This window comes from Monodelphis domestica, chromosome 4 (assembly GCF_027887165.1).
Source record: "Monodelphis domestica isolate mMonDom1 chromosome 4, mMonDom1.pri, whole genome shotgun sequence".
In the NCBI taxonomy this organism is placed as follows: Eukaryota; Metazoa; Chordata; class Mammalia; order Didelphimorphia; family Didelphidae; genus Monodelphis; species Monodelphis domestica.
This window is the reverse complement of record NC_077230.1, coordinates 402,615,123-402,641,566: the sequence shown is the minus strand read 5'-3', so window position 1 is coordinate 402,641,566 and position 26,444 is coordinate 402,615,123. Positions and strand designations below refer to the sequence as shown.

At 43.0% G+C, this 26,444-nt stretch overlaps 1 protein-coding gene across 7 annotated transcripts in view; it reads left to right on the top strand.

Moving 5' to 3' along the window:
- SLC45A1 (solute carrier family 45 member 1) overlaps positions 1-26,233 on the top strand; it is a 47,434-nt gene extending 21,201 nt beyond the window's left edge. For 3 of the 7 annotated variants that reach the window (XM_056795850.1, XM_056795849.1, XM_056795848.1), the window contains 5 exons: positions 9,919-10,658; positions 16,258-16,411; positions 20,108-20,284; positions 22,178-22,383; positions 25,763-26,233. In XM_056795850.1, coding sequence (XP_056651828.1) covers positions 9,919-10,658; positions 16,258-16,411; positions 20,108-20,284; positions 22,178-22,383; positions 25,763-26,029 — 1,544 coding nt within the window. In that variant the 3' untranslated portion in view covers positions 26,030-26,233. Of the gene's footprint in view, positions 1-9,918; positions 10,659-16,257; positions 16,412-20,107; positions 20,285-22,177; positions 22,384-24,403; positions 24,639-25,762 lie in introns of those variants that run through there. The other 4 variants (XM_056795853.1, XM_056795852.1, XM_056795851.1 and 1 more) reach the window with 2 other exon arrangements.
- The last annotated feature ends 211 nt before the right edge of the window (positions 26,234-26,444 follow it).

The window sequence follows — 26,444 nt, the reverse complement described above, 5'->3', positions numbered from 1 at the left end:
AACATACATTATATAATAGAACATATATGAACATAGAAATAAAATGTATATGTACAAAAGACACATATGTATATATCTTTTAGGCAAGTTGGCACAAAGAGTCAGACACAAGTGAAAATGACCAAATAGGAGCAGCAATCCCTCAGTAGCTAATCCACCTCAGCCAGAGCGGAGGTCTGAGCTAAACAGATTCCCTCACGCAGGGAATGGAAGCATGGCCTCCGGACCATATAGTAGGGGAGGGCGGCCAGTGGAAAGAGAGCATAATGCCCCCAAACATCCAGGATGCATGAATGATTATGGTAAATAAGTCTATTAAAAGCTTACATGGAAAATACTAGCAGATCCCAGAAGTTTGGGGTTGAAAGGACCCAGGAGGCCATGCTGTCTGCCTCACATCTGAAGATTTCCTTCTACTACGTACCTGACCAGTGTTAAAAGAAACGTTCAGGCCCTCGTCCGTATGCCAGGTACAACTCTGCTGCTACAACTTTCAGGTTATTCTACGTCCAAGTCATTTCTAGCTTAGAGAGAAGAATGTCCAAATTCCCCACCTCCTTCTTCTACGCCCTCCAACGTGTGTCTACCCCAAGATTACTTGAGGTAACATTTATTCCTTCCTAGGAAAAGCTATCATAATGTATTAAAGTGTACTCTGGAGTTACCATTCCAGAATAATAGTCACTACTCAGTTTCTTCGTGGACCACTGCCCCATCACAGATCAAAAGGAAAGTCCCTTTTCTGTGATCACTATCCCAATGCCTTCTGAATCACAGGGGAAGACTCTGCCCTTGAGTCAAAGAGCAGAGGGCAGTTGCTTCCAGGGATGGGCAAGGCAAGAATCTAAACAAGACAAGAGATAGGTTTGACGATGGTCCTTACTCTGTTTGAGAGGTGGTAGAGGGAATGGAATCCGCATCTATTTAGCACCAACTTTGTGACTGAGAACTTTAGAAATAGTATCTCATCTGATTCTCCCAACAACCCTGAAAGGTGGGTGCTGTTATTCTCCCCATTTTACAGTTGAAGGAACCAAGGCAAATAGCTTAAGTGACTTGCCCAGAGTTACACGACATGTCTGAGGCCAAATTTGAACTTGGATCTTCCTGACTCCATGCTCAGTGCTTTAACCGTTGTATCCCCAGGGCTCCCTTACTCTAAAGGAAAAAGTCTGGAATGGATTTTAGGCCAGAGAAAATATGATTTTTAATTACAATGCTCTCCCTTTTGTGCTTTTCAGCACAATGAGTTGAAGCACTATCTCTATTAATCGGTGGATTCTAATGAAACGAGTAGTAAGAGACCTTATTTTATTTGGTCCAAAATATGGAATTCTCTGTGTGTTGCTTTAATACATTAAATGCAGCAAAACAATGAGATGACAAGAAAATTCTAGATGCAAGGATGATTAGGGTGGGCTATTGCCCTGAATTGGGGGCAGAAATAACAGTGTCAATGGAGATAAATGCTACTTTTCAAACATACTTGAGTCCTCAGCTGATCACTAACTGGAAAGCTATGTGGCCCAATAAAGCTTCCTAACATTGTGGTGGGCCAGTTTTAACTTGGAACTTAATTCTGCTGATCAGCTGGCCAGTAGATGGTCTGATTCCCTTGGTAATAACTATTATAGAATAAATCTATCTCCTGAGTCTTCTACTATAGCTATACTTCTCCCCCAAAGAGCATCTTTACTAATAGTCAATCTAACAAAGCTTAACAAGAATTATAACTGCTTCCTCATCCCCAATTTTGTGCACCCTCTTCTTGGATGGTTGTAAAAGTCAGAAAGCTCATCAGTTCTCTGTATTATATCAAATAACTGGCATTATTCCAGGAGAACTTACTATCAATGAATTGGGCTTCTCTGGGGATCCCATCAAACACACATCACAATGGATTCCTCAGTCCCACACAAATCCTTCTCAGCATCCCTGAGTTGTTGTACATGCCCTTCCTGGAGCCATCACCATGTGAATACTTGCACTGCCTACCTGAGAACCTCCAGCAAATTCTTATAGCCATAGGTAAAAAGAGATTCTTGGGGGCAGCTGGGTAGCTCAGTGGATTAAGAGTCAGGTCTAGAGATGGGAGGTCCTAAGTTCAAATCTGGCCTCAGACACTTCCCAGCTGTGTGACCCTGGGCAAGTCACTTGACCCCCATTGCCTACCCTTACCATTCTTCTGCCTTGGAGCCAATACACAGTATTGACTCCAAGATGTAAGGTAAGGGTTTAAAAAAAAAAAAAGAGATTCTTGATTCCTTGACCTGCCCCACCAACATTGATGTATCAGATCACCACGTATGGCTCTCAGCTAGTCATTCAAGAAATTCTGGATGGGATTGCTCTGTCCACCTGGAATGTTTCGGCCTATTAAGCAATATTACTAGTGAGGACTGTAAATCTTAAAATTTCTTAGACTTGTGAATGTTGGAAATTTCACCATTGGAATGTGAACCCCATTGGCAAGGGAGGTTCCTCCTCCTCCCTTCTTAAGATTACTTTAGGACAGAAACCTTTTGCTGAACAATGGAAAGGGCTGCAGCATAGATCAAAATTTAATTATTCCAATCTCCACCCTACTCAGGGTAACAGGATTTAGGAAGGGCTGTAGCAAAGGATCAAGATTTAATTATTTGAGAATATGACCTTCAACAGACATGTGCAAAGCCACAGACCTCTGGGTGGTCCTGGGTTAAGCTAGAGCCACCATTGGCACAGGGAAGACATGGACAGTGATTGGTAGATGTGAGAACTGAGGGGAGGGAACTTGGATGGTTTCCTGAAAGATAGCAGGGTCTAAGGACTAAGGGGTGGTTGGAGAGGTTTTGCTCTGAGAGGTTGTGCTCTGAGAAGCTTGCTCTGAAGAAAGCTGGAGGTGGAGGCCCCTGAGACTGTTTCTCCATTTTGGTCATGTGAGTGATAGGGACTGATCTCTTTTCTTTGCCTCAGCTATCTAAGGGCTTGGGCCTTTTGGCCCAGCCTAAACAGAAGGGGTATTTAAGCCCGATTCCCTTCTCTCCCCTTTCTCTCTCTCTCTCTCTCTCTCTCTCTCTCTCTCTCTCTCTCTCTCTCTCATACCTTTCTTCCTCCTGTTTGTAATTAAACTCCATAAAAGGTTGACTGCTGACTTGAGTTTTCATTAAGGAATTACATAGCTGAATTCCTTGGCGACCTTAAATTAATATATATCAGTCTTTAAGTGATTTCCTTGTCACAAGACAGAGAGGTTCTCATATACACATGTCCCTTCTACATCACAACTGTCCCCATTGTGGTTTTGATATATCACAGGTTGGCTTGAGAAATTAAATGGGAATTTGGGGGGGGGGTTGCAAAAGCCACAGATGTCACATAAAAGCCAGTAGATGACACAGAAAAAGTTTAGAACCACAGAAAATGCACAAAATATATGTATAATGTTGTATAATATAATATAGTTTATCTTTTAATGCCATAAATGTATACAATTTCTTTAAGTTAAAATAAATATAAAGTTAAAAGTTTGAGAAAAATGTGAAAACCCAAACATTTTATGTAGATTCTCCAGATAGCAGAGGCACCATGCCCCTAAACCCCTGGATATGGAAGGGATACCTGTATTTTCCTTCACCTTCTGTTTAAGGGTCAGTTCTAAAACAGAAAAGAAGCAAGGGCTAGGCAATTGAAGTAAAGTGACTTTCCCAGGGTCACATAGCTAAGAAGTGTCTGAGGCCAGTTTGAACCCAGGTCCTCCTGAGTCCAGGCCTAACACTCTATCCACTATGCCACCTTGCTACCACCCATGTATTCTCCTAGTTCTGAAAAGGTTCTGAACCCTCCCAAATCCACTTTGAAACTGATACAATCAGGAGCCTGTCAAAAAGATAGTGGTTGTTCTAATTGTATCAACTAATGGTCTCTAGGTCTTTATGTGAATTCCAAACTGAAACTGCAATGTTAACTTTATTCCAATTAAATATCACTTATTGCTTCTAGTCAAGAAGACTTCTCAGTAATTAGTCTCACTGCATTCATTAGAGAGCTGTAGGTGAGACAAGAATAATGGCCAGGAATGGCTTGTTCAAGAAAGGGTCGTTGTTACAACCTCTAGAGTAACTTTTGCAACCTTTTACCTCTTTCCCAATTTTAGATTCTGCAATAAGATAACAATATGGTTCTGCTCTCACTCAGATCATGAGTACCAGGAACCATGTTTATGATTTGCATCTATAACAATGTAACAGAGATATCAATGGTAATACTTTATACAATGATCCCTGCAGACATTTTTTACATCAGTGGGCACCCTGTACAAATACCTTCATGAAGAATACATTTGTGGCCACTGAGATAGGGAGGGGCAGATGAAGATACATGCATCCCATTGTTTCCTACATCTCTCATTCCCAACGAAACCTTTTACTGTTTCTTCTAGTAGTTAACAGCATCTTTTGTCCTGGAGATAACAGATATTCTACCTTGAGGCACAGTTTCTTTACTCTGTAGTAAAGCATCCTCTTCTTTGGACAGGAGGTAAATTAGCCTGCCCTTCTGCCTCAGATGCCATAGGAACAAAAGTTCATTTGTAGGGGAATACATAAATCAAGTATTTTTTTTAATGTTTAATTGTCAATTCCAAATTCTTTCCCTCCCTCTACATTCTAGTGGAAGAAATATAATACTCTTTATACAGGTAAAGCCATACAAAACTCAGGGTTGAAGAGTGTGGTTTCCAGTGGTTGTTGGGTTACTTTTTTTAAACCCTTACCTTCCATTCTTGAGGTCAATACTGTGTATTGGCTCCAAGGCAGAAGGGTGGTCAGGACTAGGCAATGGGGGGTCAAGTGACTTGCCCAGGGTCACACTGCTGGATGTTGGGTTTCTGACACTGATGTGATCACAACAGAAGGACCTGAATTCAAGGTTGGTCTCAGATACTCCCTAGCTGTGTGACCCTGGGTAAGTCACTTAACCCTCATTGCTTAGCCCTGACCACTCTTCTGTCTTGGAACTGATAGGTATCAATTTTAAAACATAAAGTTAGGGTTTTTTAACCCTAATTTAATTTTCTTTGTGCATCTACCTTAGCTGTAGGGCTAAGTTCATTTCATCCTAAAACAAAACTAAATAAAAGCAACAACCAAATATTCCATAACAAGAACTTATTTGTTATTAGAGCATTTGAATAAACCAATTTCCATGATAATAAAAGAAAAAGACCCATCGTGGACACTGCTCTCTTTGTCTAAATAGCACTTTACAGGGGGTGGTTGGGTGGCTCAGTGGATTGAGAGCCAGGCCTAGAGACAGGAGGTCCTGGGTTCAAATCTGACCTCGGATACTTTCCATCTGTGTGATCCTGGGCAAGTCACTTCACACCCATTGCCTAGCCCTTACCACTCCTCTGCCTTGGAACCAATACACAGTATTGACTCCAAGAGGGAAGGGAAGGGTTTATAAATAAATAAATGAATAAATAAATCTATAAACAATTCAATAAATAAACAAAGATAAATAAAATAAAAATATTTAATTTGATTTAATTTATTAATTAATTAAAAATGGGCCCCTCAAAATAATTTTATCCTTACAACAACCCTGGAAAGTAGGTGCTTTATATTATTCACATTTTATAGCTGAGGAAACTGAAGCAAACATAGACCAAGCAGCTTGCTCAAGATCACACAGCTAAGTGGCTCAGTAGATTGCCTAGTCTTTACCACTCTTCTGCCTAAGAACTAATATACAATAGTGATTCTAAGACAGCAAGTGAGGGGTAAAAAAAAAAATCACATAGCTAATAAGTATCTGAGACTGGAACTGGATTTGAACTCAGCTCTTTCTGATTCCAATCCCATGACTTGCTCTACTAGGCCACCTCATATCTCATTTTTAAAAAAAACAAGAGTGTTTCTATAAAATGATTCAAAATGAGCAACTAATAAACATAGCAATAACATAAAACTCTATCGTGGGCTTGAAAAATAAACACAAAACTAATTGCCAGTCCAATAACATTAATTTAGTAGAATGCCCTCCAAATCATCTTCTTTGACTTTGGCTTTGGTTTGGGTTTTCTGTACTAGTTATATTCAGAAGCCAATTTAGGATGGTTAACACTTTTTTGCTCTCACAACTACAGAGATATGGCACTGGTAGTTATTCAGAGAATACATCAATTATGTCACAAACAATAATTGTCTCCAATAAAATAATCAAACCATTATAAATTCAAATGTCTAAAATAAGCAAATGTAATGGTTGCACCTGGCTCTAGTTACTTTTCCAAAACTGCAAGAATACCAGTATTTGTGAAGTTAAGCTTAGAAGTCACTATAAATGTCAAATTTAACTCCCAATGTCCTCCAGGAAAAAACAAGCAGTCCTCCAAGTTGAATGCATAGGCAGAGCAATCTTGATATCTCAGTTTTCTTGTCTTAAGGAGGTTAAAAAACTTCTTTAAACTTATTTAATCATTTTCTGAAAACCTTCCTTCCTTTCTTTTTTCTTTCTCCTCTCTTCCTTCCTTCCTTTCTTTCCTTCTTTCCTTTCCTTTCTCTTCTTTCTCTTCATCTCTTCCTCTTTCCTTCCTTCCTTCCATTCTTTCTTCCTTCTTCCTTCCTCCCTCCCTTCCTCCCTCCCTCCCTCCCTCCTTTCCTCCCTCCCTCCCTCCCTCCCTCCCTCCCTCCCTCCCTCCCTCCCTCCCTCCCTTCCTTCCTTCCTTCCTTCCTTCCTTCCTTCCTTCCTTCCTTCCTTCCTTTCTTTCTTTCTTTCTTTCTTTCTTTCTTTCTTTCTTTCTTTCTTTCTTTCTTTCTTTCTTTCTTTCTTTCTTTCTTTCTTTCTTTCTTTCTTTCTTTCTTTCTTTCTTTCTTTCTTTCTTTCTTTCTTTCTTTCTTTCTTCCTCCCCCTCTCTCTTCTTTCTCTTTCTCCCTTCCTTCCTTCTTTCCTTTCTTTCACTGTTAAGAAATTAGAACCTCAAATCGTTTATCTGGGTTCTAGATGAGTGGAGTTTGAAATTATATACTTTTGAGAGTATTTTAATACATTTCTTACTGTCTTTCCATTGAACATCAAATCTATATTTTGTCCATCTAAACTATCTCCAATTTCTTTTTTCCTCCATTACTGACTCTGATAGATTCAGAATGATGTTTGCAAATAACAGAACTGAATTTATATTGATTCAATCCTTTACATTCTTTCTAAAACTGTCGAATTCTTCATTCTACACCTTTGCTCTCAAATTCTGTTTCAAATTCTGTTTTCAGATCTAGTTTCCTTTTTCTCCATAGGATCTCTTTTTAGTACATTAGCACATTTTCTTCATGTATGTCAAATTCATTGCAAAACCTTGATTTCATAGGATTGGAATGGAAAATTCCAGGTTGCAGACAATTTCTCATTTTGCTACATAAAACATTTCCAGTGTAGTTCCTTAAGAACTTAGAAACAGGGGGCAGCTAGGTGGCTCAGTGGATTGAGAGCCAGGCCCAGAGATGGGAGGTCCTGGGTTCAAATATGGTTTAGACACTTCCCAGCTGTGTGACCCTGGGCAAGTCACTTGACCCCCATTGCTCTTCTGCCTTGGAACCAATACCCAGTATTAATTCTAAGACAGAAGGTAAGGGTTAATTTTTAAAAAATAATAATTTTTAAAAAAGAACTCAGAAACACAAAGTTTAGATTGCTTCTTTGGGGGCAACTTTGCTTCTAGTTTATTAGATAATTAAATTGAATCTTTCATAAATTCACAGTGGACAGATAATCTAAGGTCTCGAAACTAAAATTTAGCTCCCTTTTTTCCCGCAAAAGAATTTTGCTCAATTTTTCAGAGGTTATTCCTCTCCTTAAGATGCTTCCCACAAGCTTCCTCTTTTCCAAGTTGAAGAGAAGAGGTTAGAGACCCATTCCTCCAGGGCATAATTCTGAAGGGTCAGAAGAGTCTGGGTGGATAGAAACTCTGCCCTGCCTTTTATGGACTTTTTCTTTCTCATTGTTTTTGCTTTTAAAAAATAAAATAGGGGGCAGCTGGGTAGCTCAGTGGATTGAGAACCAGTCCTAGAAATGGGAGGTCCTAGATTCAAATTTGGCCTCAGACACTTCCCAGCTGTGTGACCCTGGGCAAGTCACTTGACCCCCATTGCCTAGCCCTTACTGCTCTTCTGCCTTGGAGCCAATACACAGTATTGACTCCAAGACAGAAGGTAAGAGTTTAAAAAAAAGGGGGGGGGGGGGAATAAATAAAATAAAAAAGCTTACTGGAGGGAACTTTAAAACTAACTTCGGTATGACTGAGGCCTGCCACTTTTTATTGGACAGATTGCAGAGGTTCCATAAAGAGCAAACATAAACATTCTGTTGGTCATCCATTAGCTAAAACCCATCCGGGACTTGCTCCAGCAGGATTTGATCTGGTGCGTTTTCTGGAGATGTTTGGAGGGGTTTTTGTAGGGCACTCACATTTGTGAGTGATGGTGAGACCAAGCATGTGATCTCATTACATACATAAAAATAAGATCCAAATTTCTGATGTCAACTGAGAATGAGAGTAAAAGATAGCCAAGAGGCATTTATGAAGTACCTACCATGTTCCAAACCAAAACGAAAGTGTCTTCCCTCAAGAAGCTTCCGGTCTGTTGGGGGATGTAATACTGTACATATTTGTATTTGCACCAATACAACCTCATTTAAAAAGAATTCTTTGGTGGGGGATTGCATTAACCTTTTAAGGCAGGATCAGGAAGAACCTTTGGCAGAAGGGAACATCTGATACAGGAAGGTGAGTGAAGGGAGAACCTGATAGGGGATGGTCCAGGGTCCTGCCCCCTAGGAGACTGGTCTAAAAGATAGAGCCTCTGAGCACAGGGCTTCTGCCTCTGGGTATCCTTTCTGGTTAGATATACAGTGAAAGAATGGGGAACAAATCCTGTCATGCCAGACTAACATAGCTTTTTGAAAAGAAAAAGAAAAAATGAGAATTGGACTTCAATAATTTTTCAAAAGTTAAACTGCCATTTTAATGAAAATAATGCTGTTGTTTTTTAAAATTAAAATCTTACCTTCTGTCTTAGAATTGATACTAAGTTTCAGTTCCAAGTCAGGAGACCAGTAAGAGCTAGATAATTGGGGTTAAGTGACTTGCTCAGGGTCACCCAGCTAGGATCTATCTGAGGCCAGATTGGAAACCAGGGCCTCCCATCTCTGGGCCTGACTCTCTAACCCTAACCCTAACCCTATCCACTGAGCCACCCAGCTTCCTCCAAACTAATGTTTTTTGTAGATCACTGTCACTTTCCAGTAACTTCCCTTGCCCCTATTATTATAATGCATAACTAAGTCAACAGCTACATCTACCCAACAATGCCTGCACCCATAGGCCACCACCTCTGCCAACAGTTGGAGGTAAGACAATTTGCCATCAGTCCTTTGGCATTAGGCTTGGTTACTGCATCAGTCAGAGTTCTGATGTCAAATGAGATCATATTTGTAAAGTGCTTAGCACAATGCTTGGCATATGGTGGGCTCTGAGTAAATGCCTATTCCCTTTCTCTCTCCCTCCCTCCTTCCCCCCTTACTCCCTCCCTCCCTCCCTCCCTCTCTCCCCCTTTCCCCCTCCCCCCCTCCCTCTCCTCTCCCTCCCTCTCTCCTTCCCTCCCTCCCTCCCTCCTTGGTGCCTTTCAAGGTTGTTTTCCTTTACAATATGTTGGCCAATGTCCAGGTCCCTCCGCCTTTGACTTCCTGGGGAATGTAAACTCCACTCTCCCCCTCTCTGCTCCTCCCCTCTCTTCTCTCCCTATCTCTCCGCTCTTCCCCGCCCCCTCCTCTTCATCCGTCCCCTTCTCCCTTCCTCCTCCCTCCCCTCCCCTCCCCTCTCCTCCTCACTGCCCCCTCCCTTGACAAGGAAAGGGATTAAAACCTTGTTTCTCCCGTCAGGCCTCGGAGGCGGCTTCGGCTACGTTGTTGGAGGAATAAATTGGGACGAGACCAGTTTCGGCCGAGCAGTGGGTGGGCAGCTGCGAGTCATTTATGTCTTTACTTCTGTCACCTTGAGTATCACCACCGTGCTGACGCTCATCAGCATTCCCGAGAGGCCCCTACAGCCCTTTAGCAAGAAGAAAACTGTGATGAAGAGCCCGAGCCTCCCTCTCCCTCCCTCTCCCCCTGTCTTATTTGAGGAAGGCACCACAGACAACCTGGGCTCTCAGAACGCAACTCACTTCTATGCAAGCTTGACCAGCCCCATTTCTCCTCTGAGCCCTCTCACCCCCAAATATGGCAGCTTCATCAGCCGGGACAACTCGTTGACTGGGATTAATGAGTTTGCGTCCTCCTTTGGGACTTCCAATATCGACAGTGTCCTCATCGACTGCTTTACGGCAGGGCACGACAACTACCTGGCCCTCCCTGCTAGCTTACCCAGGCAGACCATCAGCGTCAGTTTCCCAAGGGCACCTGATGGCTTCTACTGTCAAGAAAATGGGATTCTGGAGAGAGGGGCGGTCTCAATGACTCACGGGCCGGAAGGAGATGCCTTAAGGGTGGGCTCTTTGGATGCACCAAAGCCTCGGTCATCTGGGATTCTGAAAAGGCCTCAGACATTGGCCATCCCAGACTCCGTGTTAGGAAGTTGTCCAGAAAGTAGCAGGAGAAGGAATGTGACCTTCAGTCAACAGGTAAGAAAAAATGAGGAGAGGGGAAGATTGGACAGCAGGTATGGGTGAATACGATGTCCTCACCACCGTTATTGGGGTGTGACTGCAGAAGAAGCATGGGTAGAATTTGAAAAGAGACAAGTTGAAAGTTGATGGCAGCAAAAAAAGTCCCCAAGAATTAGAGCTGTCCCAAAGTGGAAGGGGCTGCCCTAAGAAGTCCTGGGTTCTCCTTCACTGTGTAAAGAATTACATTTTGTGGTTGGACTAAATATATGAGATTTTTAAGATATGGTCATGGATTTAAAAATATAGCTCAAGTCAAGTTGACTTTCAATAGTTTTATTTACAGAGAGGTGGAAAAAAGTGAATGTACAGGAACGGAAAAGAGGATAGAGAAAATGTCTAGCTTATCACCCTAATGTTGCTGGGTCCTCACTTAACCCAGGGTAAGGCTCATTAACCCCTCAGCTAGAGGACTTGGTGGTAAATTAAACAAGGGTTTAACCCACATGGCCTCCTCCAAGAAGGGGAGGCCTCTCTGGAACGAATCTCTCCAGAAGCCAGGAAAGGAGGATCAACTTTTTACTCACCCAAGCCAAAGATCCAAAGGGAAAAGATCCAGGAGCAGTCTTACCAGAAGTAGTTCAAGATATAGAGTCTCAGGTCCAAGTCATAGCTCCAATCCACAGTCCCAGTCCAAGATCCTCCAACCCAAAAATTCAGGAAGAAGACCTCTTGGACAAGGAAGTTCATCACCTTATATAGTTCTTTTTTAAATGTCCCTTCCTGTCCCTTCCTCCACTTTACAGGGACCAATTGCAGTCTTTAAATTTGCTTAGCACTGCCTAGGTGGTGGTCAGTCATTTCTGAGTTATCACCCACTTTAGCAAGTGGCTTGTGAATCTCCCCTACTTAGTGTTAAGGGATGTCTATGCTTTTGGTTGATTAAATTTAAAAGTAGGCAAGGAGAGAATCAATCCAATCTTCATTATCCCCCTGTGATCCTTTGAGAGACTAGTCTCCCCAATGGATCATTTAAACAAGACTATCTTATATCTCTAAAAATCTTCTAACTAAAGGTGCATATAATATTGCACTTTCTAAGAGGAAACTACAATAGCTAGAGATAAGAGGGAAATAGAAGAGAGAGAGAGAGGGAGAAAAACCAATGTTTCCTAGGCACATTGACAAAAATCCAATTAGGGGGCAGTCCCCTTTGGCATGAGTTTACATTCAAAATAAATGTTTCAACCCCCCCACAGTTCAATCACTTACATCCCAAAGTTCATTCTGGATCTTCTGATGCAGTGGAGGTTTCTTTATGGCATTTTCTCCAAACAGTCCATTTTCTAGATTTGAGGAGTTAGCAAGCTTTTTTTCCTGAAATTTTTCCAAAAAAATTTTTTTAATCTTGGATTTTATGAAAATTATACAATTGGAGGCCTCCAGCATCAGGCACATTCTAGAGGAAATTCATTTCTCAGGTCTCTTCTAGCTCCACCATTCCATGGTTCTGTGAGAATGGCAAGGACTGCCTCAGGAGGTAGTGAGGTTCTTGTTCACTGCCAGTCCTTGAGAGAAGAAAGTTCGGCTCCTTATCTGTTCGTTGGGTATATTGGAGAGGGCAGAGCCCAAACTAGGTAAGAGTGATGGGAGAGCGCTGAAATAGGGGGAGTGGGTGAATGAAAATTGCTTTTCTTCTTCAGCAACCAAGAATAATGGAATTTAAAGCACCTAGTTATTTTTAAATTAAACATTTTTTCAATTAACAATCAACCTTCTCTCCCTCCTATCCTCTACCCACTGGAAAATCCAAACCAAACCCTGAAAACAAATCTACACTCAAAGACAACAAATTCTTGGATTGGCCCTGTACAAAAAATGCACAATGTCCCCAAAGTCTTGTCTACATCCCTATCTACACTCTTAATTGGTGAGCCCCTCGTTAGCAAGAATAGTTGGTAAAGGAAGAAACTAGTCTTTAATTCCTGATTGTGGCTCAACTGAATTTGTCTTAATACTTGTTGCATTATTTCACACTGCTTGTCCCGACACAAAAATGGCTATCATTGGCTCTGGGAGAGGGAGTTGTTGTTCCAAGGTGGTTGCACAGAAAGACCTTTGAATTCTCATCCACTTCCCAGACTCTGTGTTAGCTGCCTAATTGTAAGTAGATATTAAGTTGGTGTTCAGTCATGTCTGACTCTTCTTGATGCCATGGATAATACTGTCCATGAGCAGGGGCAGCTAGGTAGCCCAGTGGATTGAGAGCCAGACCCAGAGATGGGAGGTCTGGGTTCAAATCTAACCTCAGATCCTTCTTAGCTGTGTGATCCTGGGCAAGTCACTTAATCCTACTTGCTTCCATTTCATTATCTGTCAAATGAGCTGGAGAAGGAAATGGCAAACCATCCAGTGTCTTTGTAGAGGAAACCCCAAATGGGGTCACAAAGAGTTGGATGTGACTGAACAAAAATAACAAAGTCATGTGAGACTCCAGTAGAAGATTAGCTCTTCAAGGGTGGAGACATGAAGGCCAGGAAGTATAGTATATATATTTTTAAACCCTCCCCTTTCATCTTAGAATCAATATTGTTCATTGCTTCCAAGGCAAAAGAGAGGTAAAGACTAGGTAATGGAGGGTTAAGTGACTTGCCCAGGGTCACACAGCTAGGAAGTGTCTGAGGCCAGATTTGAACCTAGGACTTCCCATTTCTAGGACTGGTTCTCAATCTATTGAGCCACTCAGCTGCCCAGAGGTAGAGTATTTAAAGCACCAGAATGGGTTCAAATTCTGACTCTGCCACTTCCTACCTATTGTTGCTAGGGCAAGTCACTTGCCATTTTGGGGCCTCAGTTTCCTCATCAGAAAATTATATGGGTTGGATTTCAACATCTTTGAGGCTGGATGGATCTTCCTGATTCTAAGTCCAGTGTTCTGTCCACTGAGCCAGCTTGCATGGTGAAGTAAATACAAAGTAATTTTAGGGAAAATAGAGGAAGAACACTAATTATTTATGGAATCCAAGACCCCATGAAAGAGGTGGGGCTTGAAGTGAGCCTTGGAAAGGGAATATAGCTAGGTATTACAGAGGATAGAGAGCCAAGCCTGGAGTCAGGAGAACCTGGGTTCAAATGTGACTTCAGATATTTCCCAGCTGGGTAGCCCAGGGCAAGTCACTTAACTCTATTTGTCTAGCTTTTGCCATTTTTCTGTCTTAGAATTGATACTAAGACAGAAGGGTAAGGGCTTAAAAAAAAGACTTGGATTTTCGAGAGGAATGGAATGCCTGGGAGACGTCCTGAGCAAAGGCCCCGAGGTGGGAGATAGAATATTAGTATTAGGAAGAGCAGGGAGGCCCATTGTGAGATGGGGAAGAGATTGGGTGAGACAGTGGTTTCCATCTGAATTTTGATCTTCAGAGCCCTAAGTAATAAAACAAAAGTTCATGGCTCGGTATTCAATAACCCTATCATAACTGCTAAGCTCTCCCACACCAAGTAAAACAGGGTGGGGGAGGGGGCTCAAAAAGAGCCATTTAAATGGACTAAATTTGGTGTCTGGGTGCCAGTTGGAAACGTAGGCACTGCACATCCCAGTGTGGATAAAATCATTGTCCTTATGGCCAGAGGACCTGGGTTTGAAAAATTATCTCTTCCCCTAACTACAAGTAGAACCCTGAATGACCCTTCATCTCTCTGGCATTAAACAAGAGATTCTCAGTTTTCTTCTAGATCTAAATTGGATTTCATCACATCTGCTGAGATGTTATCTCTTAAGTAGCATGAGGATGTCCTGAATTCAAATCCTGCCACAGACACAAGCAAGACACTCCAATTTTGCCTTGGTTTCATCATCTGTAAAATGGGCATCATAAAAGCATCTACTCCCAGGGTTGTTTTAAAGATGAAATTAGATAGTATTTACTCAGTGATGTGTCTGGTGCATATTTGTTACGTGCCGTGTAAATGTTAGCTATCACGATCATTGTCGTCATCATCATCTCACAGTCACAAAGTTCAGATTTGGAAGGTACCTCAGTGGACCTCCTTCCCTGAAAAAGGAACCTCTCTGCCACTTTCCCAACGAGAAGTCATCCGGCTTGAGCTTGGAGCTCTCCAGTGAGGGGAAGTCACTATTTCCCAAGGCAACTCATTCCACTTTTGTTGTTGAGTCGTCTTCAGTCGTGGCTGATGTTTTATGAACCCATTTGGGGGTTTTCTTGGCAGGGACACTGGAATGTTTTGCCATTTCCTTCTCTGGCTCCTTTTACAGATGAGGAAACTGAGGCAAACAAGTTCTGCTGATGTTTTGTGAACCCATTTGGGGTTTTCTTGGCAGAGACACTGGAATGTTTTGCCATTTCCTTCTCTGGCTCCTTTTACAGATGAGGAAACTGAGGCAAACAAGTTGTGCTGACGTTTTATGAACCCATTTGGGGTTTTCTTGGCAGAGACACTGGAATGTTTTGCCATTTCCTTCTCTGGCTCCTTTTACAGATGAGGAAACTGAGGCAAACAAGTTGTGCTGACGTTTTATGAACCCATTTGGGGTTTTCTTGGCAGAGACACTGGAGTGTTTTGCCATTTCCTTCTCCGGCTCCTTTTACAAATGAGGAAACTGAGGCAAAAAGCATTAAGTGACTTACTCAAGGTCACCCAGTTAGGAAGGATCTGAGGAAGATGAGTCTTCCTGACTCCGGGAAGGCTTGGCACTTTGGCACCACCCAGCTGCGTCATTCCACTTTTAGGTAGTTCTAATTGGTAGCCAGTTTTTCTTTATATCAAAACCCTAATTTTGTTCTTTACAATTTCCCCCCAATTCTGCCTCCTAATTCTATCTTCAGAATCCAAAAAGAACATGCCTAATTCCTCTTCCCCGTCATTAATGAGAGTTGTGCTTGTCCTCCCTCACCTCCCTCCACTTCTTTCAACTGGTTATCATATGGCGCGGATACCAGTCTCTTCCCTATTATGATTACTTAAATGTCTCTCTACCCTTTGATTCTCAGGGTCACTTACCCTGAGGACCTGGGTTCAAATTTGGACTTATTTACAAGCTGTATGATCTTGAATAATTAACTCCACCACTCTAAGCCTGTTGCCTCATCTGTAAAATGAGGAGGTTGCACTGGCTGGATGGTGGAGTCCCTTCCAACTCGGAATCCTGTGATCCTAAATCTCTGTAGTCATCCAACCAGCAATGGAATACTGGGCTGGCAGCAAGAGGGCACTCCCTATGGGTCCTGAGCCATCGCTCGGCCTCCATCCCCTCATCTCCTGTCCCTTCTAGCTCTGGAACGGTAAATGGATGAACTGTCTTCATTCTGGAGATGAGTTCACAGGGCTGGAGTCTCCTGTTGACTTCTCACTCACGGGGTATGGAGGATTTGACCTGCTCTCTACTTGGGCTGGTTCATCTGGCCTTGGGTAGCCCATGGCTCTCCCCATCCTACGCTTGTCCTCCTGCAGCTCCCAAACTTGAGTGTCCAACCGACCTTCCGATTCTGGCGTGTCCTCTAGTCTTCCCCCCACTTCCTTCAAACGCACCAATCCTTTCACTGCAGTGACCGACCCTCTTGCCACCAGCTTGATTTTGTTCTTTTATCCTTCTTTACAGGTCGCTAATATTTTACTCAACGGTGTAAAATATGAGAGTGAACTGAATGGCTCTGGAGAGGTCTCCGAGCAGTCACTTTCCATCCGGCGCCTTTGTTCTACCATCTGCCATATGCCCAAAGCTCTTAGAAATCTCTGCATCAACCACTTCCTGGGTGAGTGCTTCCTGACACCATGTCTGAGGAAGAAGGGGAAGTCCTGAAAACAGAAATGGCATTCAAGGCTTCTCCCAAATCTCTGCCATGGAAAATCCTACCAATAAGGTTACTTCTTTGAGTTCATAGGATTGGGAGAGGCTTCAGGGGTCCTGCGTTCCTAGATCGAGGGCTGGAAAGGACTCAATCTCCTTTGATGGGTGGGGAATGGGAGAGTCTGAGAAATCAGTGACTTGCTCAAATGGCAAAGGGTGGAGATTTGAATTCAAGTCCTCTGATTTTGAATACAGCACTCTTTAGGCATTGCCTCTAGGTCGCCTTTCATTCATTTTAGGGAGCTAGATGGCACAGGGTGTACTGGACTTGAAAGACCTGAGAAAGATCAGAAAGACCTGAATTCCAAACCTGCCTCAGTCGCTAAACTAGCTGTGTGACTCTAGACAACTTCCACCTCTGTTTACCTCATCTATAAAATATATAAATATTATATATGCATTTATATTATATATTACATGTTTATAAATTGATATAAAATATATTAACACATGATATATAACAATAAAATTATATATTCTATATAATAATAAAATTATGTATTTTATATAATATAACAGTAAAAGTATATATTCTATATAATAATATATAACAGTGAAAGTATATATTCTATATAATAATATATAACAGTAAAAGTATATATTCTAGGGAGCAGCTGGGTAGCTCAGTGGATTGAGAGCCAGGCCTAGAGATGGGAGATCCTAGGTTCAAATCTGGCCTCAGACACTTCCCAGCTGTGTGACCCTGGGCAAGTCACTTGACCCCCATTGCCTAGCTCTTATCACTCTTCTGCCTTGGAGCCAATACACAGTATTGACTCCAAGATGGAAGGTAAGGGTTTTAAAAAAAAAAAAGTATATATTCTATATAATAAAAATATTTTTAAAACCTCATCGGTTTCCTCATCTATAAAAGCATAATAATACCTAGCTCCCAGTGTTGCTATGAAGAACAAATGATATGTATGATCAACAATAGATGTAAATCACTTCCCAAACTTAAAGACTCATGTAAATGCTAGTGGCTGCTATTATTATTATTATTATTAATTTGTCATAGGAGTTAGCTGAAACTTTGGTGTAGGGTCATGGCTGAGCAGGAGGAAGGTGAGTATGAAACAATAGAATTCTTTTTCCCACCTGCCTCTGCTCCCTCTAATTCCTTAAGAGGAAAGCGCCTCTTCTGAAGCTGATGCGTAAAAGAAGTAGGAGTCAATGCTAAATCCTTCGTTTTCACCTTTGCTTTGGGCCACCTCATCATTAAACAATTATAGCTAGGTAAGGGCACTTTCCATATGTTATCTCATTTGGATCTCACAGCAACCAGATGAGGTAGGAGCAATTATCCCCCATTTTTTAAAATGACTGTTAAGGAAACTGAGGCAGACTGGAGCAAAGTGATTTTTCCAGTGACGCAGCTAGTAAATGTCTGCGTTTGGATTTGAACTCGGGTCTTCTTAACTCCAGTCACCAGTTAACTAGATTGGAAAATTAAGAGTCCTAGCATCTCAGGGTTGGGAGGGTGTATCAAAGGCTCTCTTATCTAATCCATGGGACCCCTTCTAAATCAGCCAGGAGAAGTGGGCATGCAGACCTTGCTCAACAATTTCCCATGAGATGGACCTGTCTACCTCTTCAGACCATCCATTCCTTTTTCTGATTGCCCTCATTATTTTGAAGTTTGTTTGCTTGCTTGTTTTCTCTTGCCACCAAGCCCAAACATTTACCCCTTGTTTTGTCCACCCATTTTTCCTGTGGGGCTAATCAGAATAAACCTGAGTCCTCCTTACACATGCCTAGGAAGGAAAGGGAATGAGCATTTCTCCAGAGCCTCCTATATGCCAGGCACTGGGATAAGTGTTTTTTTGCAAGTATTATTTCATTTGACTACTCTTTATGGGCTTAAAGACAATTATCATGTTTCCTCCACCTAAACCCCTACTTTGGGCAAGTCACATGACCTCCCTGCACCTCAGTTTCCTCATGTGCAAAATAATTTCATGGACTTGATGACCTCTAAGATCCCTTCAAATTCTAAGTTTGTGTTTTCTTCATTTCTTTAGTGGTCGCCATATTTTCTCTTCTCCAGGGTAAATATTTCCAGTTGGGAAAAACAAATAAATAAATATGCAAATTGATCAATGAATAAACAACAAAATATATGTATATATACAGAAATATGTGTATGTCTATGCAAAATGCATGAAATTCAGAAGAACATATCTATTGTCTATATTTTATTACTGAAGAAATCTCTCCCACCAAGTTCATGATGTGGTTTACTGTTACCCAACAAACTATCACACTACAGAAATTATATAGGAAAAAACCTGGCTTTTAATATGTTTAAGCTCAGGTTCAGGGGCTCAAAAGATAACCCTGAATCAAGGTTAGGATTCCAGCAAGACTTTGTATAGGCAAAAATTACATTGGAGGGAGAGATCATTTTTGACATATATATACAGCTATTCCATACGCCTTCTTAGATCATAAAAGTGGAACAGAATGATAGTCTCGTCTATCTCCTAAGGAAACAGAGACCTTCTTAAAGAGACCGCAGGTAAGCTAAGTCAGGCTACAGAAAAAAATATATCAAGGGTTCACAATTGGATGATTAAAAGGAGGAGACTGGTATGTCTCAAAGATAATCAAAGGAGAATCCTACCCACAAATAGTTCTAGAAATCACTTTAGGAAGCTCAAACTCTTTTTTGGCTTCATATCGCAGGAATGTCAGAAAGTCTTCCCTTAGACAATCGTGAAAGACTGATGATGGGGAATGCTATCCTCCTCCAGAGAAAGGACCTTGGGAGTGGGATGCAGGTCAAAGCATGCTATCTCTCACATCAGTGCAGTTACAGTTTTATTTGGGGGTTTTGCTTTTGTATGACAGGATCCAAAAAAGGTCTTTCCTTACCATTATCATTCCATGAGTCTGGCTCTTAGCCAGGCAGTGTTAATATTAATAGGAGACAGGTTTCAGTTAGCCAAATGATCTCAGAGAAATGACATAATAATAAAATGGAAATGGAAATAAAGAAATTCTCCTAACAATATCTTTTGTGAAGTGCTTATACATTTGTCGAATCTCTCTTCCATGGGCCTTTCAAGTACCTGGGCCAGTGGTTTCTCTCCTCTTCTTCTTTTTTTCTTTTGGATAAACTTTCCTACTTCCTGCAGAGATTCTCATGGCCTTTCGCCACTTGCGTGTTCAGAAATGAAAATTTTGAATGAATTGGCGGTAAGGTAAGGGATATTTCCCTACAATTTTAATCCACAGATAAACATAGAAGCTCTTTGTGACAGGTAGAGGGGAAGGGAAGGGGAAAATCATTTATAAAGGACCTTCTATATGCCAAGTACTGTGCTAAGCACTTCACAAATGTTATCTCATTTGGTCCTTAGAACTACCCTGGGGGAAATAGTTTGCTATTATTATGTCCCCACCTTATAATTGAGGAAACTGAGGCAGATGGGGGTTAAAGTGACTTGCCCAAGGTCGCAGAGTAAGCATCTGAGGCCAGATTTGAACTCAGGTCTTCCTGGTTCTTGGCCCAGAGCTCTATCCACTGAGCCACCTAGTTGTAGGGTAAGAGCAGGATTCCATTACGAGAAGTTTTCTCTCCTTGTGTTTTTTCCTCTAGGGTGGCTCTCATTTGAAGGCATGCTGCTTTTCTACACTGACTTTATGGGAGAGGTGGTCTTCCAAGGGAACCCCAAAGCCCCTCACACTTCAGAAGACTATCAGAAATACAATGCCGGAGTCACCATGGGGTGCTGGGGGATGTGCATCTATGCATTCAGCGCAGCATTTTATTCAGGTATTCAATTCAATCAGTGTCTGGGGTTCCTGCTATGGGCCAGCTACTGTGCTGGGTGCTAGAGAGACCCAAGACAAGAGTAAATGAGACCCTGCCCTCAGGGAGCTTGCATTCTCTCAGGGGGGAAGCACATACACAGAGAAGTCAATAAGCAAATAGATAAAAGTGATTGGCGGGCTGAGGCAGGACCCTAATAACTGGGGGTGATGGAGGGGATCAGGAAATAACCTTTTACAGGAGGCAGCATTTGAATTGAGCCTGAAAGAGAGCAGGGAAGTCCCAAGAAGTAGAGTTGAGAAGGGGGAGTATTCCAAATAAGGGAGCCAGACTAGGTGAAGGCAGGGAGATGCTAGATGGAGAGTCAACTGAAGGATGTAAAGAGTAGCCAGTATCCCAGGTTGGAAGAAATTCCAAGTTGGAGGACAAGCATTCAGTCTAGAAACCTAAGTAAGAGCTATATTCCAAAAGGCTTTAAAATGCCAAACAGGGGCAAAATAAGGATGCTATGTCAATAGATAGAGAGATAGGTAGACAGACATCTGTTCAGAAAGAAGTAATAATAATAATGATAGCTAGCATTTAAGGTTTGCAAAGTGCTTTACAAATATTATCTCATTTGATTCTCACAACCCTGGGACTTAAGTGCTATTATTATCCCTTCTTTACAGATGGGGAAACTGAGGCAGACAGGTTAAGTGACTTGTCCAAGGGCACACAGCCAGGAATAACTGGGGCTGGATTTGAATTCAGGTCTTTTTGACTCCAGGGCTGGTGTTCTATCTACTACCCCCACTTAGCTACTTCCAAAAGTGTTGGGCTCCAGATAGCTTTGAAATTTTGCATCACGTTTAGCTGGGCACTGGGATGCTTTCATTGTCGGTATATTTTGTGCCTTTTATTAAATGTTCCAGACCACTTGGAAAAGATACAACTTCTGAAAATTCTCTTGTTAGGTAACACAATCAAACCCTGATAACATAGATGGAGGGGGAACGTCTTCTCCAAAGTTTCTTTGTAGGCGGAGAAAATGTCTAAATATAGATATGAAATCTAGCATTTGCACCCTGCATGCAAAACTGCTGGCTAGGATTCTCACCAAGGAAAGAGGAAAAGGGAACTTAACACAGGATGTTCCCATACCCTAAAATGGGCGACCCCATTGCTCCCTCACTTTCCCAAACAAAGAAGGCACAGGAGCCTTGGGCGGCACGGTCCTTTCCACATCAAGACCCCAATGGCCCATTGGGGCTGCCATTTCTGCCCTGTCAACACCCCGTGAGTGGAAGGCCAAGCTCAGTCTGAGCTGGTTTCTTTCTGAGTCTCAGCACAAAGCCTGGGGCAGCTTCAGTAGGAAGCTTGGCCCAGTAGTCGCGGCTTGCTTGGAGAAAGCTTTTCACAAGACTGCTGTCCCACTGGGCAAAGTGGGCCGCCATTGAACACCTTCACTGGGCTTCAATCTAACAAGCATTTAGTCACAATTACTTACAGGGTGTGTTCTGGTGCCAGGGAGGCAAAGGGAAAAAAGCAGACGGCTCCTGGCCTCCAGGATCTTCCCTTCTACTTGGGGGGGGAGAACTAGCGAATATATAATATAGAAGGTCATTTCAGGAGCGGGGTGGACACTAAGAACCTCGTGTAGGAAGGAGAACCTGCAAGGAAATGAGGACTGAACGAGGCAGACAGGCACGGGAGACCAGCTACACAAAAGGGTAGAAATAAGCCGTGATGTCATGTCCAGGGAATGAGTAGCAGCCAGCGTAACGGAGTCAAAATGAAATAGTCTAGGAAAGGGAAGTGGGAGCCAGGCTGTGGAGGGCTTTACATTCCAGGCTGCGAGTTCATATTCTGTTTTGTGATCTCTGTGGTGGCTCACTATCTTTCTCTGTTTTGTAGCAATGCTAGAAAAGCTAGAAGAATACTTCAGCATTCGCACCCTGTATTTCATTGCCTATCTTGCCTTTGGATTGGGGACAGGTCTTGCCACACTCTCCAGGAATATCTATGTGGTTTTATCACTATGCATAACATATGGGATATTATTTTCTACCCTCTGCACCCTCCCCTATTCTCTGTTGTGTGATTACTACCAGAGTAAAAAGGTAGGTGGTACCCCACCCCACCCCCTTCCTATTCCTGAAAATCGTAACATGGAAACTGTTTTACTTAGGCCAGTTCACTTGTTCCGACCCTTTAGGATCAACCAATAAATACAATTGAGTCCCATCTGAGGCAGACTGAGACCTGTCTGTGGCATAGTCATAGGAAGGCTGCCTGGGACTCAGAGGGGCAAACCCACTTGTCCTTAGCTGTATGGAGATTGTCCCAGCCTCTTTTCTTTCCTGATTCCAAGCCTAGCACTTTACCCATTACACCAAATGAAATAACATGCATAAAGCACTTTGTGTACTTTAAAGAGCTTTGTAAACGGTAGCTATTATTATTATTGCACCATACAACCTTTCTAGGAAAGATGCCATATTGGTTTCTCCTTTTCCTTTCCTGCTCTAGCCATTATTCCAGTTCCCTTACCAGACCCAGTGTGGTAACTTCTATATTAGAATAAAAGATTGGGTTGAGTGGGATTAGAAGAAATGTAAATCCCTCTCTCCCTTCCTTCATTCTTTCCTTCTCTCCCTCCCTCCTTCATTCCTTCCTTCCCTCCCTCCCTCCTTTGTTCCTTCCTTCCTTCCCTCCTTCCTTCCCTTCCTTCATTCCTCCCTCCCTCTCTTCCTTCATTTTTTCTTTCCTTCCCTCCCTCCCTCCTTCATTCCTTTCTTCCCTCCCTTCCTTCATTCCTTCCTTCCTTCCTTCCCTCCCTCTCTCCTTCCTTCTTTCCTTCCTTCCCTGCTTCCTTCCCTCCCCCTTCCTTCCTTCTCTTCCTTCATTCCTCCCTACCTTCCTTCATTTCTTTTTTCCTTCCTTCCCTCCCTCCCTCCTTCCTTCCCTCCCTTCATTTTTCTTTCCTTCCCTCCCCTCCTTCATTTCTTCATTCCTCCCTTCCTTCATTCCTTCCTTTCTTCCTTCCCCTCCTTCCTTCCTTCTTCCCTCCCTTCATTTTCCCTTCCATCCTTTCTTCTTTCCTTCCCTCCCTCCTTCATTCATTTGTTCCTTCCTTCCTTCCTTCATTCCTTCCTTCCCTGCTTCCTTCCCTCCCTCCCTTCCTTCGCTGCTTCCTTCCCTCCCTCTCTTCCTTCTCTGCTTCCTTCCCTCCTTCCCTTCCTTCCTTCCCTGCTTCCTTCCCTCCCTCCCCCTTCCTTCCTTCCTTCCTTCCTTCCTTCCTTCCTTCCTTCCTTCCTTCTTTCCTTCCTTCTTTCCTTCCTGTCTTCCTTCCTTTCTTCCTCCCTCCCTCCTTCCCTCCCTTCATTTTTCTTTCCTTCCCTCCTTCATTTCTTCATTCCGCCCTTCCCTCCCTTCCTTCATTCCTTCCTTCCTTTCTTCCTTCCCTCCTTCCTTCCTTCTTCCCTCCCTTCATTTTCCCTTCCATCCTTTCTTCTTTCCTTCTCTCCCTCCTTCATTCGTTTGTTCCTTCCTTCCTTCCTTCGTTCCTTCCTTCATTCCTTCCTTCCCTGCTTCCTTCCCTCCCTCTCTTCTTTCCCTGCTTCCTTCCCTCCTTCCTTTCTTCCTCTCTCCCTCCTTCCTTTTCCCTCAGGATTGTTGCCTACCTGTATTACCTATGTTCAAAGTCCTGAAGTATCCTTTTCTATGGAGCAATTTGTTATTGCCAACTGCATCAATCTGGACTGGAGCTGAGATTCCCTTGCTTAGGAAATCCTAGGTCACTCTATGCTATCAGTTAGCAGGGTTCAGTGCCAAGTGGGCAGGTTCCATTCTAACAGGCCACATGACTTCCATTAAAATGGAGACCTTTCCAAGCATTGTAGTCATCCCTCTATTGAGAAAGAATCCAAGAGCTACCCTCCTGGGCCTACCAACCTACATCATAGATGCCACCGAGGGTCCTCCGTGTCTCCCTTTTATTCACTCTGGCAGTCCTGGGTGGAGAGTAGACAAGTTAGGGTCGCCGCAGCAGAAGCGGCCACGATCTTTTCTTAGCAGGCTACTAGAATGCGTAAGTGAACCCATTCTAATCACCCTGCTCTTCTGACTTGATTTCTTCAGTGAGGCCACAATCCCATGTTGGCAACATCCAAGCACTTTCTTCCCGTTGTAATGAGCAAATTGTGCCCCGACGACAAGAGAGAGCCGGGTCATGCGAGAGGCGCTGCCCTCCTCCTGAGCATTGCCCCTAGCCCAGGTGACACTGCAGCCCCCCTCCTGTTACAGGAACCCGGCTGTCTTCGAGAGCCTCCGGCACACAGAGTAGTTGTGACTCTCCCTTGTAGTTTTAATTAATGTGAGTACCCAGAAGTCCTCTTCGCCTTATCCGTTGGAATTAGGTGGATGTGCCCAACCCTTAGCAGACCAAAAAATGTGATGGACCCCTACTAGAGTGGTAGCACCATTCTCCTGGGTTCTAGGTCCTGGGCCAGAGGGCCAATTGGTTAAAAAAAAAGGACTTTTCTAGTCAGAGTGAGGGAGATTTGGGGACTTGTTTTAAAAAATGTTGTGTGATGATTTCAAGAAAATTGGTTTTCTTTGTAATCCTACACATTTCCCTTGATGCCCATGATTCTGAGAAGGGTTCATCAGACCGATTGCCCAAGGGATCCAAGACACATCAGAAGGTTAAGAACCCAGAATCAGTGGGGAAAGAGGTTGAGTTTGCCTAGGACGTCCTCCTATATCCCAGGGTCCCGTTTACCCCAGGTTAGCCTCCCACTACTATCATCACTATCTTCCTCCCTCATTCCCCCCACAACTCTTATGCTAAAAAAAAAAATCCCCTTCCCTCCCCTCTCTATCCACAGCCTCAGTTTCTCCCTGTCACAGATCCTTGGAAGGCATCGGGAAAAACGAGCCGACTGAATTAAGTCATACCACACATATGCATGATCCTTTCCAAAAAGAGGATGCTCGGCTTGTTCTACGCTAATTCTCACTATGGAGAATGTCTCGCACAGATATTTTTCCAACAGATAGCTTCCACTTTTTTTATCTCAGTGAGGGGCAAACAAGATCCCCAAGCTCCTTTCCCCCCTTTTTTCTTTTTGGCTAGTGCTTCCATGAATGCCCACCTTTTAGACCCCGAGTCTCATCGTTTGGAAGGAGACGAGCAACCCGTGCTTCCCCGCTCTCCTTCCTCTCTCTGGCTTTTGAACCAGAGCCTTTGGGGTGTTGTCATCACTCCGAAGACAAACATTTTAGAACTCTTGGCCCGTTTTCCTGCTTGAGGCTGGTGGTAGAATATGTGAAAATGGCTTCTAGGGGCTTCCCGGTGGCCCTACCATTTGTGGTAGGAGGTGAATCAGATGTTCTTCTGTTGCTGTTGCAGGAAGGATTTTAAGCTTAAGCGTTGGTGCGATGGATGATGTACGCTAGGTTTAAGGCTTGCTTTTCTTACTCTTCCTTTTCTCTCAGTTTTCAGGGTCAACCGTGGATGGCACCAAGCGCGGAATGGGGGTGGACATCTCCCTCCTGAGCTGTCAGTACTTTCTGGCTCAGATTCTTGTGTCCATCATCATGGGACCATTGACCTCAGTGGTTGGCAGTGCCAATGGGGTAATGTACTTCTCCAGCCTTGTGTCTTTCATCGGCTGCTTGTACTCCTCCCTTTTTGTCATTTATGAAATTCCTCCGAGTGAGGAGTTAGAAGAGGAGCACCAGCCGCTTCTGCTGAACATCTAACGCCCGGAGAACCTCTGTTTTGGGACTCACACTTGTAACGCGGGCATTTGGAAAAAGGGCTAGTTAAGAGTTGACCAACAGAATGACCGGATTGCCTTGGCCAGCCTCCTCAACCGTTGTACAAGTGGAAAGATTTCCTATTGGAATGTAAATATGTGAGAAGACAATAAATGATAGCAAAAAAAAAAGCAGACAAAAATAAAACTCCTCAAGCCTATTCCTTCTAATGGTGCGCGCTCATGCTGGTAGGATTGAAAGGGGATGGAAAACCTCTATCCAGCTTGAGGTGGAGCAAGCCCCTGTATGGACTGCAGGGAAGAAAGTGGGCTGCGTGTTTCTCCTGGGATTTCATAATGCAAGAGGCATTATGGGTTCTAGCATTCAGCATTCAATATAGAAGGGATTCTTATATTGT